Source organism: Rattus rattus, chromosome 10 (genome assembly GCF_011064425.1).
Source record: "Rattus rattus isolate New Zealand chromosome 10, Rrattus_CSIRO_v1, whole genome shotgun sequence".
Taxonomy (NCBI): Eukaryota; Metazoa; Chordata; class Mammalia; order Rodentia; family Muridae; genus Rattus; species Rattus rattus.
In genome coordinates, this window is record NC_046163.1 from 69,688,037 (window position 1) to 69,706,759 (window position 18,723).

The 18,723-nt window shown below is 43.7% G+C and overlaps 1 protein-coding gene and 1 pseudogene across 1 annotated transcript in view; both read left to right on the top strand.

Moving 5' to 3' along the window:
* Positions 1–18,723, top strand: part of Ints7 (integrator complex subunit 7) — a 54,045-nt gene that overhangs the window by 22,433 nt on the left and 12,889 nt on the right. Inside the window, exons 6-11 of the mRNA XM_032914808.1 lie at positions 261–460; positions 1,079–1,201; positions 8,778–8,895; positions 13,730–13,864; positions 15,103–15,200; positions 16,852–17,091. Of these exons, the coding sequence (XP_032770699.1) occupies positions 261–460; positions 1,079–1,201; positions 8,778–8,895; positions 13,730–13,864; positions 15,103–15,200; positions 16,852–17,091 (914 nt within the window). The remainder of the gene's footprint in view (positions 1–260; positions 461–1,078; positions 1,202–8,777; positions 8,896–13,729; positions 13,865–15,102; positions 15,201–16,851; positions 17,092–18,723) is intronic.
* On the top strand, positions 1,585–2,339 carry LOC116911054 (annotated as a pseudogene).

Sequence of the window (18,723 nt, forward strand, 5' to 3'; positions counted from 1 at the left end):
AAGGTCCAGGCCAGTCAGGGCTACATAGAGAGACCAATGTCTCCAGTACTAACAGAGCATTAGTATACTTTCTGATAAACCTACTGAGTTTGTTGGTTAGTTCTAGTGTAAATATCCTTAATATCATAGCCATTGTGGTGTATAATACAAATTGTAAGTGAAACTTTGCCAATTAAGTTACATGTTTCTTATTTTTAATTAAAAACAATCTCAACTATCATTAAGTATTGATCAGACACCTGACACAACTTGTTATTCAGGCTTAGCTACACCAGTGGACCTGAAGCTGAAACTGATCCCCATCCTGCAGCACATGCACCATGATGCCATCTTGGCCTCCAGTGCCCGCCAGCTCCTGCAGCAGCTGGTCACCTCATACCCCTCCACCAAAATGGTCATCGTGTCTCTACACACTTTCACTCTGCTCGCAGCCTCCTCTTTGGTTGACACACCCAAGCAGGTAATTCCCATGTTCTTTAACTGCTTATTCTTTATGAATGTCCATATGTAGTTTGTGATAAAAATAAGGAACAGCCCTAAGTTTTAATAATGTTAAGGTCTCTTTGATAAAGGTCAGTTTTCTCTTCTTCTTTTTTGTATATGAGTACACTGTCACTGTATTCAGACGCACCAGAAGAGGGCATCAAATCCCATTACAGATGGTTGTGAGCCACCATGTGGTTCCTGGGAATTGAACTCAGGACCTTGGGAAGAACAGTGGGTGCTCTTTAACTGATGACCATCTCTCCAGCCCGGTTGCCTTTTTCTTTTACACTCCTCCCCGCACCCATACATGCGCACGCACACACACGCGCACACACACACGCACGCACACACACACACCTCTGTTAGCCCTGGAGGACAAAGGCATTAGGAAATATGTAGAAGGATATGTTGTTTGTAGGAAAGAAAGGATGGTGTATCTTAAATGCCAGGTCCTCTGCTGGAGCCTGACAGGTTACAGGTACTGTTTGTGTATAAGGAGAAAGAGTCCCCCTAAGTAGCATAGCTCTGACCCCTGTGGGCCATTTCAGGACTGGTACCATTCATAGAGTGACCCTGCTGTCTGTCTCTGTAGATTCAGCTTCTGCTGCAGTATTTGAAGAGCGACCCCAGAAAAGCTGTGAAGAGACTTGCTGTTCAGGATCTGAAGCTGCTCGCTAGTAAGACACCACACACGTGGAGTAAAGAGAACATTCAGGTACATACACTAAGGGAAAGGAGATGCTGAGTTACCTAAGCCAGGGTGACATGGGTCAGATGAAATTTCTGCCTTAATATTTCACAGTGAGGCTTAAGTTTCAACAACTGAAAGCCCCAGAGATGAACTTAAGCCAGAGTGACATCCCTGCAATGCTTGTCTTGCTGCGTATGGTTTAGTTCCTCTGTTATCTGTTATCTGAATGTGTTCCCATGAGTGCCAATGACATTCCAGGCCAGGAGGCACCAGATCCTTGTAGAGCTGGACTTAAAGGAAGTTGTGAGCCACATTGTGTAGAACCAAACACAGGTCCTCTCAACACTGATCCATCTCTGTAGCCTCTGCCTCCTCCCACCCCATAAAGGTAGCTCCAAGACAGTGGTTCTCAGCTGTGGATCATGACCCTTTGGAGGTTGAGCACCTTGTCATAGAGGTCGCCTAAGACTGTCAGAAAATATGGATTTATACAGTACACTTCGTAGCAGTAGCAGAATTACATTTATCAAGAACGATAAACTCTTCAGCTTTTGGCTCAGAGAGAGATGGAGCAATCTTCTTCGGTCATCCTGAATCTGGGTTCTTCCGACACCAGTTGCCTCCACCGTGCTACCCAAGTTTGACCCCAGTGAGATCAAAGTCGTGGACTTGAGATGCACCAAGGTGAGGTCAGAGCCACATCTGCCTTGACCCCTAAGATTGGTTCTCTGAGTCTGTGTCCAAAGAAAGTTGGCGATGACGTTGTCAAGGCTGCTGGTGACTGGCAGGGTCTCAGGATTACAGTGAAACTGTCCATCCAGAACAAACAGGCCCACACTTGAGTGTACCCTCTGCCTCTGCTCCAATCATCAAAGCACTCAGGGAGCCACCAAGAGACAGGGAGCCACCAGAAAAACATTAAACAGTGGAAACATCACTTTGGATGAGATTGTCAGCATTGCCCAGCAGATGAAACACTGGTCTTTTTGGCCAGAGAACTTTCTGGAACTATTAATGAGAACTTGGGTACTCACAAGTCTGTGGGGTATAATTTGGATGCCCGCCACCCTCATGGCATCATAGATTACATTGACAGTGGTGCAGTGGAGTGCCCACCTAGTTAGGAAGCAAGAAGAAAATATTTCAATAAAAGACTATCTGATTTAAAAAAACAATGAAAATAATTTTATGGTTGGAGGTTACCATAACATGAGGAAATGTATTAAAGGGTCACAGTGTTAGGAAGGTTGAGAACCACTGGTCTGAAATTTTTTTGCCATTAGAATTCATAAATGGAGTTGCCATTAGAATTCATAATCTGGAGTCTCGTTTCCTGAAGGGAAGAGGATTTGGGCGATTCTGGATATAATGTGGCCAGCGTGACATGAACACAATAGCCTTGGTTCCTTGCATAAGAACCGCACAAATAATAGGATTTGAAAGTGGGAAAGGCACAGGTTAGAGAAGGGGTCAGAAGGAATAGGTGGGCATACGAGGGGGTAGTGGGTACATATGCTTGTACTGTTCTGTGTACACAAGAGGGTAATGTGTGAGTGTGTTCATACTGTACTGTGTACATGAGAGGATAATGTGTGAGTGAGTTCATACTGTTCTGTGTACACGAGAGGGTAATGTGTGAGTGAATTCATACTGTACTGTGTACACGAGAGGGTAATACGTGAGTGTGTTCATACTGTTCTGTGTACACAAGAGGGTAATATGTGAGTGTGTTCATACTTACTGTGTACACGAGAGGGTAATGTGTGAGTGTGTTCATACTTACTGTGTACACGAGAGGGTAATGTGTGAGTGTGTTCATACTGTACTGTGTACACGAGAGGGTAATGTGTGAGTGAGTTCATACTGTACTGTGTACATGAGAGGATAATGTGTGAGTGTGTTCATACTGTACTGTGTACACGAGAGGATAATGTGTGAGTGAGTTCATACTGTACTGTGTACATGAGAGGGTGATGTGTGAGTATGTTCATACTGTACTGTGTACACGAGAGGTAATGTGTGAGTGTGTTCATACTTACTGTGTACACAAGAGGGTAATGTGTGAGTGTGTTCATACTTACTGTGTACACAAGAGGGTAATGTGTGAGTGAGTTCATACTTACTGTGTACACAAGAGGGTAATGTGTGAGTGTGTTCATACTGTACTGTGTACACGAGAGGATAATGTGTGTGTTCATACTGTTCTGTGTACACGAGAGGTAATGTGTGAGTGTGTTCATACTGTTCTGTGTACACGAGAGGTAATGTGTAAGTGTGTTCATACTGTACTGTGTACACGAGAGGATAATGTGTGAGTTCATACTGTACTGTGTACACGAGAGGGTAATGTGTGAGTGAGTTCATACTGTACTGTGTACACGAGAGGAAAATGTGTGAGTGAATTCATTCGTACTGTGTACACGGGAGGGTAATGTGTGAGTGTGTTCATACTGTACTGTGTACATGAGAGGGTGATGTGTGAGTATGTTCATACTGTACTGTGTACACAAGAGGGTAATGTGTGAGTGAGTTCATACTTACTGTGTACACAAGAGGGTAATGTGTGAGTGAGTTCATACTGTACTGTGTACACAAGAGGGTAATGTGTGAGTGAGTTCATACTGTACTGTGTACACGAGAGGATAATGTGTGTGTTCATACTGTTCTGTGTACATGAGAGGTAATGTGTGAGTGTGTTCATACTGTTCTGTGTACACGAGAGGTAATGTGTAAGTGTGTTCATACTGTACTGTGTACACGAGAGGATAATGTGTGAGTTCATACTGTACTGTGTACACGAGAGGGTAATGTGTGAGTGAGTTCATACTGTACTGTGTACACGAGAGGATAATGTGTGAGTGAATTCATACTTACTGTGTACACGAGAGGGTAATGTGTGAGTGTGTTCATACTGTACTGTGTACATGAGAGGGTGATGTGTGAGTATGTTCATACTGTACTGTGTACACAAGAGGGTAATGTGTGAGTGAGTTCATACTTACTGTGTACACAAGAGGGTAATGTGTGAGTGAGTTCATACTGTACTGTGTACACAAGAGGGTAATGTGTGAGTGTGTTCATACTGTACTGTGTACACGAGAGGATAATGTGTGAGTGAGTTCATACTGTACTGTGTACACAAGAGGGTAATGTGTGAGTGTGTTCATACTGTTCTGTGTACACGAGAGGGTGATGTGTGAGTGTTCATACTGTACTGTGTACACAAGAGGGTAATGTGTGAGTGTGTTCATACTGTACTGTGTACACAAGAGGGTAATGTGTGAGTGTGTTCATACTTACTGTGTACACGAGAGGGCAATGTGTGAGTGTGTTCATACTGTACTGTGTACACAAGAGGATAATGTGTGAGTGTGTTCATACTGTACTGTGTACACGAGAGGATAATGTGTGAGTGAGTTCATACTGTACTGTGTACACAAGAGGGTAATGTGTGAGTGTGTTCATACTTACTGTGTACACGAGAGGGTAATGTGTGAGTGTTCATACTGTACTGTGTACACAAGAGGGTAATGTGTGAGTGTGTTCATACTGTACTGTGTACACGAGAGGTAATGTGTGAGTGTGTTCATACTGTACTGTGTACACAAGAGGGCAATGTGTGAGTGTGTTCATACTGTACTGGGTACACAAGAGGGTAACGGCTACATATATTAATAGTGTATATACATATGAAATTATCAAGCATTAAAAAAAAAGAATAAACCCAAAGAGAATGTCCAGATGTGGTGTCCACCTACAATACCAGGTAAGGGGCAGGTGGATTAGCGTTGGCTACGCAGTCTGCATCGAGGCTGGGCTACATCCAGAGACACTGTCTGGGAGAAAAGGAATCTACTCGGAGAAATTAAGAACATCTATGTCTAGAGACCAGAGGGCAGATGTAGCTGATGTTACAGTTGTGGAGTCACATTGGTGAGTGTGCCCAGGATTGGATGAGTGCTGGGGAGAGAACATGGCAGGGTGAGTGGTGAAGTGAGGGACACCCGCTGAAGAGCCTGATGGGAGCTCCTCGTGGTCACTTGAGTGGTGAGAGAGACTGTAAGCTGATGTCCCTAGCCTTCCCTGCCGTGACCTGTGGTGGATAAATGCGTACAATGGGAAGCTTCTCAGCCTCAGAGTTCTGTTCCAGCCGAGCAGTCATTGAAATGTGTGGACCGTGGGTCTGACGACAATCAGTCCTGAGATGCTGCTGCTTCTGGCCTGTTGGCTGAGAGTGCGAGTGTAGTCGGCTGCATTACACCAGAGGGTGGAGCCAGTTTTGCCTTATCAGTGTGATATGGTTCTGCTGCTTGCTGTCGCTGGGAAAAGGCACCCTGCTGCAGATTGATGGAACTGTCGGGAAAGGAGGCAGATTACAAGGGCAGAAATCTGGAGTGGATGACACTGGAAGGGCTTCTGTGTACAAGGGGTTGGTTCTGCCTGCTTCACACAGGAGCAGGAAGGGGACAGGTACTATCCTGGCATAGGCGCTGAGTTGGCAAATGGTGCCAACTGAAAAAACATCGTGTGATTTTACTCAGTTATTTTCACATTTATTTCTCTGGGTCAGAGGTCAGAGGACAGTAAGTGACTCTCCTTCCACCATGAGGCTGCCAGGGATTGATGGCGAGTGTCTTTAACCATTGGGCATCTCCATAGCTCTGTTTATTTTACTTAGGAAAGAGTAGTGACTGTGGATGAGAAGGAGAGAGAAGGGGTTTGCAGAAGCAGGAACACTCACGGTACACTCAGAGGCAGAGGGTTGCCGGGAGTTGACAGATCAACAGTATGTGATGTCTAGCAAATGAGTTTTTTCTGCAAAGCTACACGATGGGTCTTTGCTTTTCCTGGATTTCAGTAGATTTTAGAGTTGGAGCTACGACACCATAATAAAGTGAACTGGGTGCTTTCTCTTTTCCTGGTCTGTAGCCCTGAGAAACAGTCACAGAAGTTTTCTCTTTCCTGAGGGCACAGCTGGTGTGCTATACTGAGTCTGAGACTTTCTCCAGGAAGTGTGGTGAGAACACTTCCCATCACTGTGACTGTCACAGTGGCTTTTTCTGCCTCTTTGTGAGTCAGTTGGATGTCCTTGACATGAGAGTCGTCTCTCTTCAAGCTCACGATGCTTCAGTTCACAGTACATTTGCTGTGATCTTAGCATTGCAGGTCTCTGCGTGTCTGCCAGTATCTCCTTTCCTTCTGGCTGGTTTGTGTTGATGGTGCTGGGCTGGATTCAGTGCTCAGTACGCACCCCCAGGTCCCTGCCCTGTGCTCCTTGCAGTCTGAACTTACTGGAGCTTGGGTTTTTTTCCATTTTGTTTTGATTTGTTTTTGTGCTTTTCAAGTGTTTTATTTTCTTTCTTGCTTAATAATGAAAACACTTAAAGCTATTAATTTCCTATTTCTTATTTCCCATAAGTTACGATGTATAATGTCATCCGTGTTGTTAATTTGGAATGCAGTTTTAACAGACTTATTGTGGTCTAATTTATTTATAGAAGCTTTCTGGCTTTTTACACACTGGTTTCTCTAACCACTGCCACAAACTGAAATACAGGACCTTTTCTTCACCCTAGAGCTTCCTCAGATGTGTCTGTAACCAGTCCTTCTCCAACTGCTGACAATGTCCACTATGACTCCTGCCTCTAATTGTGTTGTGTGGGGCTGAAAAGACGATCACACTGTGAACCTGAGATTGCGTTATTTACTGGAAAAAGCTGTTTTAGTTGTGGTGTGGCTCCGCCTCAGGACACACCTTTAATCCCTCTGGCCGGAGTACAGACCCCGATCCCCTGTGTGCTCACCCTGACTGTCTCCCTCCCCACCAACAGCCACCTGCTCCGTCTTCCTGGTCCTGGGCCCAGTTTGCAGCAAGTGCTGCTCTGGATGCAGTTGTTTAAGTGGGTTTTTCTTTTGATTGAAAATAGATCCATGAGGATAATAATTTCTCAGAGTTCACGCTGGACAGTGAGTCACCACACAGTTCTTTGTTCTCTTCCCTGGGTTTCCTGTGCAGAAGTGACAACTCTAAATGGAGCAGTACCTCCATCCACATGCAAGGAGTCGTGAGCCTGCCTTTCTGTAAAAGTGAGAATCTTGTATGTGCATCTAAAGCTTTGGTCACATCACGGTCCATCCACCTTGGAGAGCATTGAGCTAGCAGACAGCAGACAGCGGCGTGTTCTTCCTGGCGTACAGTGTTCCCTTTGTGTTCCAGTCTTGCTGTGAGGACTTAGAATCATGTCCAGTACCTATAATAGTTTATCACAACCACCTTGTGAACACGAGTTCCTAAAGGAGGGATTGGTGGGTCCAGTAACCTTTAATCTGAAAACTATGGGAGATTTTAATTCTGAATTTAAATGGGTTCTCATGAAGTGTGTCTATACCAATTTTTATTGGGGTTTGCTTGTTAGCAGGAACCTCGTGTGTGGGTCCTAGCTAGTTACATGGATCTTATGTTGTGCAGTTTTGTCAGATGACGTTATATCGAGTCTTAATACTTTTTAGAGTTGTGTTTTTTATTAACCATAAGAAAAGAGACAGATTTAATTTTATTTTATCCAGTTGGTTTTTTTTTTTTTTTAGTTTATTAAGTGATTCATCCAATTAAAAATGTCATTAGCATGTTTTAAAAGTCTGGTATGCATTTGCATCTCGTCTATTTCTTGCCTGAACTTTTCTGGATTTAAAAAAAAAAAAATCTGTACCAGGTGTGGTGAAATTGCCTATTTCATCTATGCCTCTAACCCCAGAACTCAGGATGCAAAGGCAGGCAGATCTCTGTGAGTTCAAGGCCACCCTGACCTACCTAGTGAGATTTAGAACAGCCGGGGGTATTCTAAAAAATATAATATTTGTTCTAAATCACATCTTTCCCCATGTTTGGTTAATGGTTTTATTGGGATCTGATTACATTTATGATTTCCCAGAATTTTATTTTTATTTTAGTTTTTCTCTATTAGTAAGTTTAATCCAACAAGACAGTTGTCCTGTGATTGAGGTGCACATTACCCAGAATGAGATAGAGTTCTGTGCTCTGAGCACATGCTCCTAGTTCACTGCAGTGAAAAACAAGACCTCCATCTTGTTTAGTACCTTTGACTGCAGTTCTCAGTGACCCAACGACCACACAGCCAGGAGCCAGCAGGTTTTCCATGCACTGAATTATCAAGAGGTAACACCCACACCTGGTTCCCCTTTATTGGTAGTTCACCACATTTGTTATGAGGGACCTGGATGGGGTGGGAGTCAGAACTCATACACTTACAATAACGCTGGTCTCTGAGTTTGAGCTTCAACACTGGGAAAATGCAGTAAGAAAGTCCTTGCTGCCACACTGTGTTTTCTCTGTGTTGCTTTGGTTTTTACCCATGCCCCTTTTTTCTGTTCTAGGATACCACATTAATTACATCTGGTTATGTCTTTAGAGGCTCTTTTAAGGACTCCGACAATGTGACCTGTTTTGGTTTTTCTCCTGGAAAAAAAAATAGCTTAAAGTTTTGGGTTTTTCTTTTAAAGCTAATAAACATAGATAAATTGCATAGTATAGAAGTGTATATGTTTTGATATATTCTATTTATATCTCTCTGCATTTCAGGCACTCTGTGAGTGTGCACTGCATACTCCTTATGACAGCTTGAAGCTAGGGATGTTGTCTGTCCTCTCCACACTGTCAGGGACCATCGCCATTAAACATTACTTCAGTGTGGCTCCAGGTAAGGCAAAGAAAAGGTGAGATTCCTTTGTCTGTGTTCTGTCTCAGGTTGTCTTTCCTTTGTGAACCTTTAAGCTGGGCAGGTTTCACTTTGATATCCTGTCATATGCTGCTGATTCATTTGAGGATTGCTGCTTAATTGGTACCTGCGATGATAGAAGGGTGTCGTGTGCCTCTGACAGAAATGCCCTTGTAACTCCTGGGGACGAGCTTCTTTATCCCGTAGAACTAAGGCAAACTTTTTTTGTTCTTTTAATGAAAATTTTGTTTCATTTCTATTATTTCCTTTTCCTATCAGTTAATTTGAGTTAAATAACTCATTTGTTCTGTGTAGGTAAGGTACATTGTGGCTAGGTAGCCACTTGGCAGTAATTGCCTATTTCATCTACTGTCCAGAAAAGGACACACTGCAGAATAGTTGACTGATAATCTCTGCTGAGCCAGAATGATCAGCCTTCATAATTCTGCGTTTCAAAAGTCTGTCAGATGATCCCAGGCCAGAAGGCTGAAGACTTGCTCTCACGTGTTGCTAACAGGGGATTGTACAAGTAGACAATTGTCTCTTCAACCTGTCTCCATTTGAAAAGCCATGTTAGGCTTGATATATTTTCAGATGATAGTGGGTCCTTCTCAGATTTCTAATGTGGTTGAAACTAGTTATAGTCTCATAGCCTACCCAGGCTGTTTAACTTTGAGAAGACATATTTAATTAGATAGTTATCAGAGGATATACAAGCTAGCCAGGACATAACATAGATTTTAAGCCTTTCTTAGGATGGAATAGATAACTGAATGTTCTGTTTAACTGATAAGATGTTGGACTGGGTGTTAGGTGTATTTTATACTTTGTAAATTACAATTGATAATACTTGTGCTCAGCTTACATTTGAGAAAAACTTTTTAATTAAACAGAAAGGGTGAGGTGTAGGTTGGTGTTTATATGCAGGTGAGGACTGGCACAAGTGAGGCCAAGGCCATGATTGGACAGTAAAAAAGTCAGGCAGGGACAAAGTTTTTGTAAAGCGAGAGAAGAGAAAGTGAGAGAATCAAGATGGAGACAGAGAAGGACGACACAGACTGATCTGGGTGGTCTTGAACGGCCCTAGATAGTTATGTGTGTTTCTTAAGGGGTGGATTTCTGTAGTTAAATTTATCTTATCTAGGTGGGTGGTTTATATATTTATCAATTGGTTGTGAGTTTATTGTGTGGATGTATTGTGCATTGAGAATTTAACGTATAAATCTGATTGATAAATTACAACTTATTGAATCATGATTTTAATGGCTTGCTGGGAGTTTATACTTTAACTACCAGGGGGCAGTTGCAGGGGTGTGGGCAGAGTCTGTGGTAGGGAGCCATGATAGGCCAGCCACTGCTGGACTTGTAGAGTCCTGGCTTTACTGGGTAGCTAGAACTAGAGAGTTCTCGATTAGCAGAGAGCCACCAGGAGAGATACTATCCAGAAATAAATTATGGTTAGTTCCATGTGGCCCACCGGTCCGAGAACTAACTCTAGGAACCAGTGTGGCAGCAAGCTGAAATGGCTCGCGGAACACCTAGGTCTGAGAGTACTTGGGGGTAGTGTGGAGCCACTGAGGTAAAGATACCCGCAGTGCCATTTTCCTATGGGTGCCGTGCTAGCAGGGGGTAAAGGTTACCATTTTTAAATATTGACTGCAGCAGTTCTGCTCATGACCACATGGCATGAGGTTGTTGGGTAGATTCCCTGCCACGTGTCGTGATAGGAACTAGGACACATCGCCCTCTTGATCTTCTACATCTCCCTTGTGTGAATGTCCATATGTGGTCTGGACTGATGGTTGCCATGACTGACTGAATTGGGAGCCACAAATAAATAGAAGTGTGGGGTAGAATGCATTGTGGGGTAGAATGCATTGTGGGGTAGAATGCATTGTGTCAGTAGAAGTGTGGGGTAGAATGCATTGTGGGATATAACGCATTGTGTCGACAAGACAGTGACTGAGACATTCAGTCTCTGCAAGGCACTGCCACGGAGGCTGTGTGTGTGTCACAGCTAGTCCCTGTAGCATCTGTATGCACTGTGACCTAGAACCAGTAATGAGGCCACAGTGTCTTTAGTAGATGGGTTTGGGGGCTGTGCTCTTAGCTGTTCTTTGGCTTTTCCTTCTGTGTTTTAACCTTACTTAGTGTTGCAGTCTTTCTAATCCTGTGAGCTACTCACTATATGTTACCTATTTGTATAACGAAGTGTGCAACATTTTGAGTCTTAAAACTGACTTTTTCTGGGTTGGTGATTTAGCTCAGTGGTAGAGTGCTTGCCTAGCAAGCACAAGGCCCTGGGTTCGGTCCCCAGCTCCGAGAAAAAGAAAGAAACAAAACAAAACTGACTTTTTCTTCGCTCTTGTCCATCATTCAGTTTGAACTGCATTCTGATGATAGTTCTGGTGTCTCCAGAGGTCGCCCATGGCTGCAGTTCTCTGGAGCCTTGGCCAGAACTGTCAAGTCAAAGGTCTCCCCTTTCATAGTCTAGAACAGTGGTTCTCAACCTGTGGACTACAACCTACTTATGGGTCAGATAGGAGATACTTACATCACAATTCACAGCAGTAAGTTATGAAGTAGCAATAAAATAACAGTGTGGTCAGGGGTTACCACAGCAAGGAGCATATTAAAGGTCACAGTGTCAGGAAGGTGAGAACACTGGTCTAGAGGGTGAAGGCTTTAGCTGAACTGCTTGAGGTCTCTCCCTCCTTTGTTTAACTCTCAGGATCTGTCTTGGTTCTCAGGATGTTTGGTACTGGCAGATAAAAGCCATTGTTTCATTTATTTTCTTACTGCCAAAATAAGTCATAGGGCTAAGCCCAGGTAGGTGTGGAAAGATAAGTAACCCTTGATAAAAGGAAGCAAAAAACCAACCAAACAAAAATATCCCCTGGGATGGGAGAGACTGTCCTAGCTTTCTGTCTGAACAGTGTATCATCCGTCCAGTGTGTTTCCAATACATTATTCTTTATAAATCAGTTACTTCCAGTCTTTTTTTTTTTTTTTTTTTTTTTTTCCGGAGCTGGGGACCGAACCCAGGGCCTTTTGCTAGGCAAGTGCTCTGCACCGCTGAGCTAAATCCCCAACCCCTACTTCCAGTCTTTTACCTGTTAGTTAGCACTCTTGCCTCTGAAGATACGTGACTTTGTCTTAGGATGCTTTCACATGAATTATAGTTAAAGTTTTAAAAGTCACCAGGTGTGATGATACATGCCTTTAACCCCTGCACTTGAGAGGCCAAAGATCTCTGTGAGTTCTAGGACAGCCGGGGTAAAAGAGACTGTAGTAGTAGTAATAATAATAATAATAATAATAATAATAATAATAATAATAACAACAACAATAACAACAACAATAATAACAACAACAATAATGATAACAATAACATTAATAAAATAAAAATTTTCCATTTTTATCTTTAAAAGCATGACATCAGCCATTATACTGATGCTGTATAAAATTTCAGATTACATTAATGTGCGTAAATGGAAATAAAGTTACACAAAGAATAATTCAAAAAGCAATACATTTTTGCTGGTTTGTGAGATTTAGAGAAATTTCTGTTTCCTTTGGGCTTTCCTGCTCCCTCCCCAATAAATTTTCTAGTAGTAAATCTTAATAGGGGGGCTGGAGAGATGGCTCAGCAGTTAAGAGCACCCTACTACTCTTCCAGAGGTCCTGAGTTCAATTCCCAGCAACCACATTGTGGCTCACAACCATCTGTAAAGAGATCCGATGCCCTCTTCTGGTGTGTCTGAAGACAGCTACAGTGTACTTATATATAATAAATGAATAAATCTTTAAAAAAAATTTTAATAGGGGAAAAATATCAAGTTATAAAACATCACATAAAGAAGAAAGAGAATGGCTACCCCCTAGGAGTTCATTTTCCACAATTCTGAAAAAAACTGGCTATGTTGTTTCAGCTTTGTTCCATTTTGTCTATCTTAGAACATAAGAATTTACCTAACTGGTATTGTTACATCTCACCAGGAATCAGTAGATAGTTGTATAGCTTACACTGGCGGAAACTGTCTTGGCTCATGCCTGATGTAATTTTCAACCGTGTTGACCTCAAGAATTAAGGTCCTCTGGTACGAGAGGCAGGTCAGAGCCATAAGAAGGATAAAAAAGGCTGAGATTTGATTCTTCATGGGGCTCACACATTTACCACCAAGAGCTTATCTCCTGCAAACTACAGTATCCACAGCCTACATAAGAGTCAGCTGTTCAACACACAGCATGGGACTTGTCACAGACTTGGGAATCTGATTTTTAAGAGCACAGAAGAGTGTTGTGTTGTGTTAACGAGTCTATGACTGCGATGGTGGGCTCCCGAATGCCTTTGTTCTGTTTCTTCTATAAAAATAGAGTGGGTCTACTGAAGAGCAGTGTGGTCACGGATTCCTACGTGACCCTTCTGAGGTATAACTTCAGCAGTGTGGGGCAGGAAGAAGCAAGCAAAGTGTTCCTTATCTGACAGGAGGTGACACTGGCGTCACCATCTGGCTGGAAATCCATCAGCTCCTGAGTGCAGCCTGTAGTTATTTTGGCTTCTCTACTGTTTCTCAGTCAATTTTCATAATGTTTTTATGGGGAAAGTCTTATATTGATTTTAAAATAGTCATTGAAAAATGGGTAGCACACTCTTATTTTATCCCAACCAAGGAAGAATAAAGAATTAATGGAGTCAAGGTAGAAAATATTGTTAATTTATTAGGAATTTGATCATAAAACTGAGAAAACTGAATTGTTTTCTTGAACCTTATGAATGAATTGTAATCTGAGTTACTTTTCTCTGCTTGTTTAGGAAATGTAGACTCGTCCCCCAGATCTTCTGATTTAGTCAAATTAGCCCAAGAATGCTGTTACCATAGCAACCGGGCCATCGCAGCACATGGAGTGAGAGTGCTGACTAATATAACTGTGTCTTGTCAAGAAAAAGGTAAGTGCACTGGGGACAGGCTTGTGTGCTGCTCTGCAGCGTGGACAGAGCTCTGGGCATTGGGTCATTCAGTCGTTAGATGATGTGCACTGGTGCAGTGTCCTGATGCATGTGTCTTAGGGCTTTGTGTGGAGACCGAGACTGTGATTGTGGAGTTGCCATGTCTTGTAGGGCATTGACCGTTTTCTTCCTTCTGTTCGCTGTGGTGTGTGTGTGGTGCTGGGGACAGGGACAGCCTACGTAAGAGTCAGCTGTTCAACAACTGGAAACTTACCCAGGTCATCCAGGCAATAAATAGCTCGTGCCTTCACTTAGTGGCAGTGGAGCTGGCGGGAACAAGTGGAATTATCATAGAGCCCATCTCTAGGTATATGCAACACTGATCTGACTTAACAAACAAGGAGGGCATGTTTTATTATCTTCCTGACATCTTTTAAGTATAAAACTGGAAATGTTTCATGCCTCCATTCAAGAATGGGAAGTGCATTTTGGACTGTATCTGCCTCAGTGATCATGTTGACTTTTATGGGGGCCCCAAGCTCAGCAGCCCTACCCACAGCACTGTGTGGTTCTTGTCACAGTATTTCTTCACAGTTTGCCAAGGCCCTACAGTAATTTGAGAAACGTTCTCAAATTAGACATTTGATTGATTTGACTATTTGAATAAAAAAACATATCTTGCATGTGGTGTAAGAAACTGCTGCGTGGTCTCAGTGACCTAAGTTACCTGTGACATTGACAGCCTCAGGGACCATGAGTGTTTGGCAGTACGGTGCTTCAGCTGCAGGACATACCCAGAGCTTTCTTCTTAGGGCCAGTCTTTGCAAAAGAGGCCGACTTCCATGAGAATCTGAAGGTGTTAGAGCAACTGAAAGGCCCCTGCATGGTTTATGTCTGATGGGACACAGTTCTCTTAGCTGTGCTGGTAGTGATAGTTCAGCTTCTCTTTATAGCTTCATGATCTTACTTGTTGATTTAATATTTTATACTTTCAGTAATGTGGTAGAGTTAAGGTATTTGAAGAGAGTCTTTATATTTTAGAAACAATTTGCATGTGCTTCTATAAGGTTATTTTTAAAATTTTTCGTGCAGGGTGTTCATGTTTTGGACATCCTCTCCCCTTTCCAGGAAACTTAGGTTTACATGTTTGATTCCTGTATTAGACATGATGTGCCTTTCTGTCTGTGCCTTCCTGTGCTTGTCTCTCTCCCGACCACCCAACCTAATGTTTCTTCCAGATCTCTTGTCTCTGGAGCAAGATGCTGTCTTTGGCCTGGAATCCCTTCTGGTGCTTTGTAGTCAAGATGACAGTCCAGGTGCTCAGTCCACTGTGAAGGTGAAGATGACGTATTTAACTCACTGCCTCTGTCCATAGCCAAAACTGTGGAGATCCTAGGGTGCAGGCCATCTACTCTGCCGTAGCTCCTCAGATTTACCATTATAAAGGCAAAAGCAGCCATGCAGGAAATATGGTGAGGAGGATATCACTGTTCTAGTGCGGATGGGGCCAGACTTAGCCCGCAAGCAAGAGTTTTTTATCCTCTAGCTTAAACATTTACCCTTTCCCTTCACTTTAAAAATTGTAACTATGTACCTCAGGCTGGCCTGGAACTCACTATGTAGCCCAGGATTACCTTGGATTAGAAACAGTTCTTGTACCTCTGCCCTCCAGAGTGCTGGGATCACAAACATATCCTGTAATGCCCAGCTTGAAAAGTGGCCTTTGGCTGGTAATATCCTCAGAGGAAGACAATAGACGCCTGAGGTTGGTGCGTTTGATGAGCTTCCTTTGTTTAAGTTGCTGTCGACTCCCATGGTGTTCATTGCAATATGAACAGGCAGGAATCCAGCACTCTTACAAGTTTTATTCTGAGATAATCCGGATATGACCATGAAATAAAAACTTGAAAATTACTAGGCATTAATGTCTAAATATTTATTGATTCCCCAAGTGTAGAGGTTTTAGTTTATAAAGGAAGGGAAAATTATGGTTAGGAATTTTCACCTTCAGAGGCTGGGGAGTAGCTCTGCAGTTAAAATGTGCCATTCACGTTGAAAGGATTGCATCCGAGTGACTGATGAGAGGGAAAGTGTGGAGGCCTTCAGATGTGCTAAAGACTGTGGACTTGATTCTCTAGGGCGCGAGGAGACCTTAGACTGTTAGGATAGTAGAGAGCCCTGCCTTTGTTTTAGATAGCTGTTGTGTAGTACTTAATGGAAAGCCACCTAGCTCATGTGGCGAACGGTTGACTTTGTCTGTCACGTGTGCCCTCATTGCACTGATAGCTGGCATGGCTGTAGTCTGAAGGAAAGACAGACGGGCCCATCTTTTCTAGAGATTAGAACTAGTGGGACATTTGTGGTAGAAGACTGGAAGGGAGAATTTTAGAAACATAAAAAATCAGCTGTGGAAAGTGAGAAGCTTCCATGTTTTAGTTTCGTTGGCTAGGATAACACACAGGTCATAAGCTAGGCCTAACGGAGAAACTCTGCAGCTGTCAGGCCTTGGATTTCAGCTGAGCAATAAATAGAGAAAATTAGAAGCGTGTCTCCACACTGATGCTCACAAAGTCATCAAGGCATCTGAAGCCAAGTCCTCAGTAAGCTGAACATGCATGTGCCGTGCAGAGCAGTGATCTTACAAACATTCTGGAGTCCATCGCCATCCCAGTTCTCCTGCACTCAGTAGTTTACGAGTGCTCTGCGGAAGAAGGTCCTGGGAAATGCTATGGCTTTGCCTCCCACTCTTGGTGTGGGATTCACAATGTTGTGTTTCTTATGGAGGAAACTGGTGAGTCTACAGAGAACGTGTGCCCTTGCGTCTCCATAACTTGTACGAGGTGTTCTTCCTTGAATTTCACACGGGACTTCAAAGTGTAGCAGTGCACTCTCCCTCCTACCCCTTTGCAGCACTAGGGACTGAAGCTAGCCTCACAGGCCCGGCAGTCCTCTACTGATAGCATAACCAGGCTGTTCTCTCTGTGCAGAGTGCTCTCAGCTGTATGGTGAAGCTGGCCAAGGGCCGCCCGCATTTGAGCCGGTCAGTGGTTGACACTCTGCTAACTCAGCTGCACAGCTCGCAGGATGCTGCCCGGATCCTCATGTGCCACTGCCTGGCAGCCATTGCAATGCAGCTCCCAGTACTGGGTGATGGAATGCTTGGTGACCTCGTGGAGCTCTACAAGGTGATTGGACGATCAGCCACAGACAAGCAACAGGAGCTTCTGGTGAGGAAGGGGAACTGGTTTGTTGACAGATACTTAAGAATGTCAGCTCTACTGTTAGACTATAGGCAAAAAGCAAACAGGTTAACATAATCCCACAGGACTGGGGATATTATAGTGCAGTTCACAGTGTTTGTCCAGCATGTAGAAGACCCTAATTTTCATCACAGTACCTCAAAAAATACTTAAAAATAAGACAGTACCAGTAACTTTTGTTGTTTTCTTTTGAGACAGAGTCTGTGTAGTGCAGGTAGGCCTTGAACTCACAAGTGTTGGTTGGGATTACAGTTGTGAGTCTTTGTACCTGGCTACTAGGAGCTTTTTCTACACGTTAACCCTCCCCAGTTCATAATTTAACCACCTGAGCTGCCCAGAAGCCCAAAAATTTGTAAGCAGCATTTAGTGAGCAAAGTCTGTGCTAAAATTTCCAGTATCTGAAACACATTGTTTGCAAGCATTTCAAATAGAGACAGAACCTGTTTGGTTGAGAAGCCAAGTCAAGTTCAGGTTTAAAATAACTTTCTTAGCTGGACATGGTAGAGCACACCCATAATCCTAGTGCTTTAGAAGTTAGAGGGCTGGAGTGTTAGAGTTGAAGGCTGAACTTGTAGAGTGATGAAAGCAGTAAGTGGGTGTGTGGAGAACAGAAGAAAGTGACTTCCTCACAGACCGGCACCCTGAGAACTGGCTGGCAGTCACACCCACAGAGTGACCACAGCAGGAATCAATGACACTAAGAAGTGCTTTTCAAGTTTGGGGTTTTCATTTTATTGAAAATAGATTTTTTTTCTCACATAATAGATTCTGTTCGTTTTCCCCTCTGTTCTTCCCAATTCTTCACCCATCCCCACCACCACCACAAAATCTGGACCTACCCCCCTTCTGTCTCTCACTAGAAAATGAACGGGCTTCTAAGGGATAATAATATAATAGAAGGTAAAACGAAAACTAACACATTGGAGTTGGAAGAGACAGACAGAGAGTCCAAGAGAAGTCACAGCAGCCAGTGTGGTAGAACCAGCTTGAGCTCGCCCCGACCTGCTCACAGATAAATGAGACTCAGACTGTGGTCTTTATTTGGCTTTGACAGTGTTAGCTGTCGAGTGAAATCTACCCTGTCTCCACCCTGCCTACTGACTGTCTTTGTGTGACAGATAGACAGCAGCTTAAGGGAGGAGAGGAATTGAGCTCACCGTCTGCCAGGCACTGGCCGCATGGTGGGGAGAGCGTGGTGATAGGAGCCTTCCAGGGTGGTCATGTCACGGGACCCAGGAAGCAGAGAGCGATGAGCACCCCACTTGTCTTTGTCATCGGTCCAGGGTTTCAGCCATGGATGTGCCATCATGGGAGGGTGACTCATCCCACCTCTGTGAAAATCTGGAAAGACGTTACAGACACACTGAGCTGTGAGCCCGTGATGTCCTGATATGGGATCTGGTGCCGGGATGGAGCGCCATGACAGAAGACAAGGGGGAGGGAAGGGTTGATCTGGCACTTCCACATCGATGTCCATCACTGAAGGGAGTCAGGGTGGGGACTCAAGCGAGACAGGAACCTGGAGGCAGGAGCTGGTGCAGAGGCCGTGGAGGGTGCTGACTGGCTTGCTGCCCTGGCTTGCTCAGCCCGCTTTCTTAC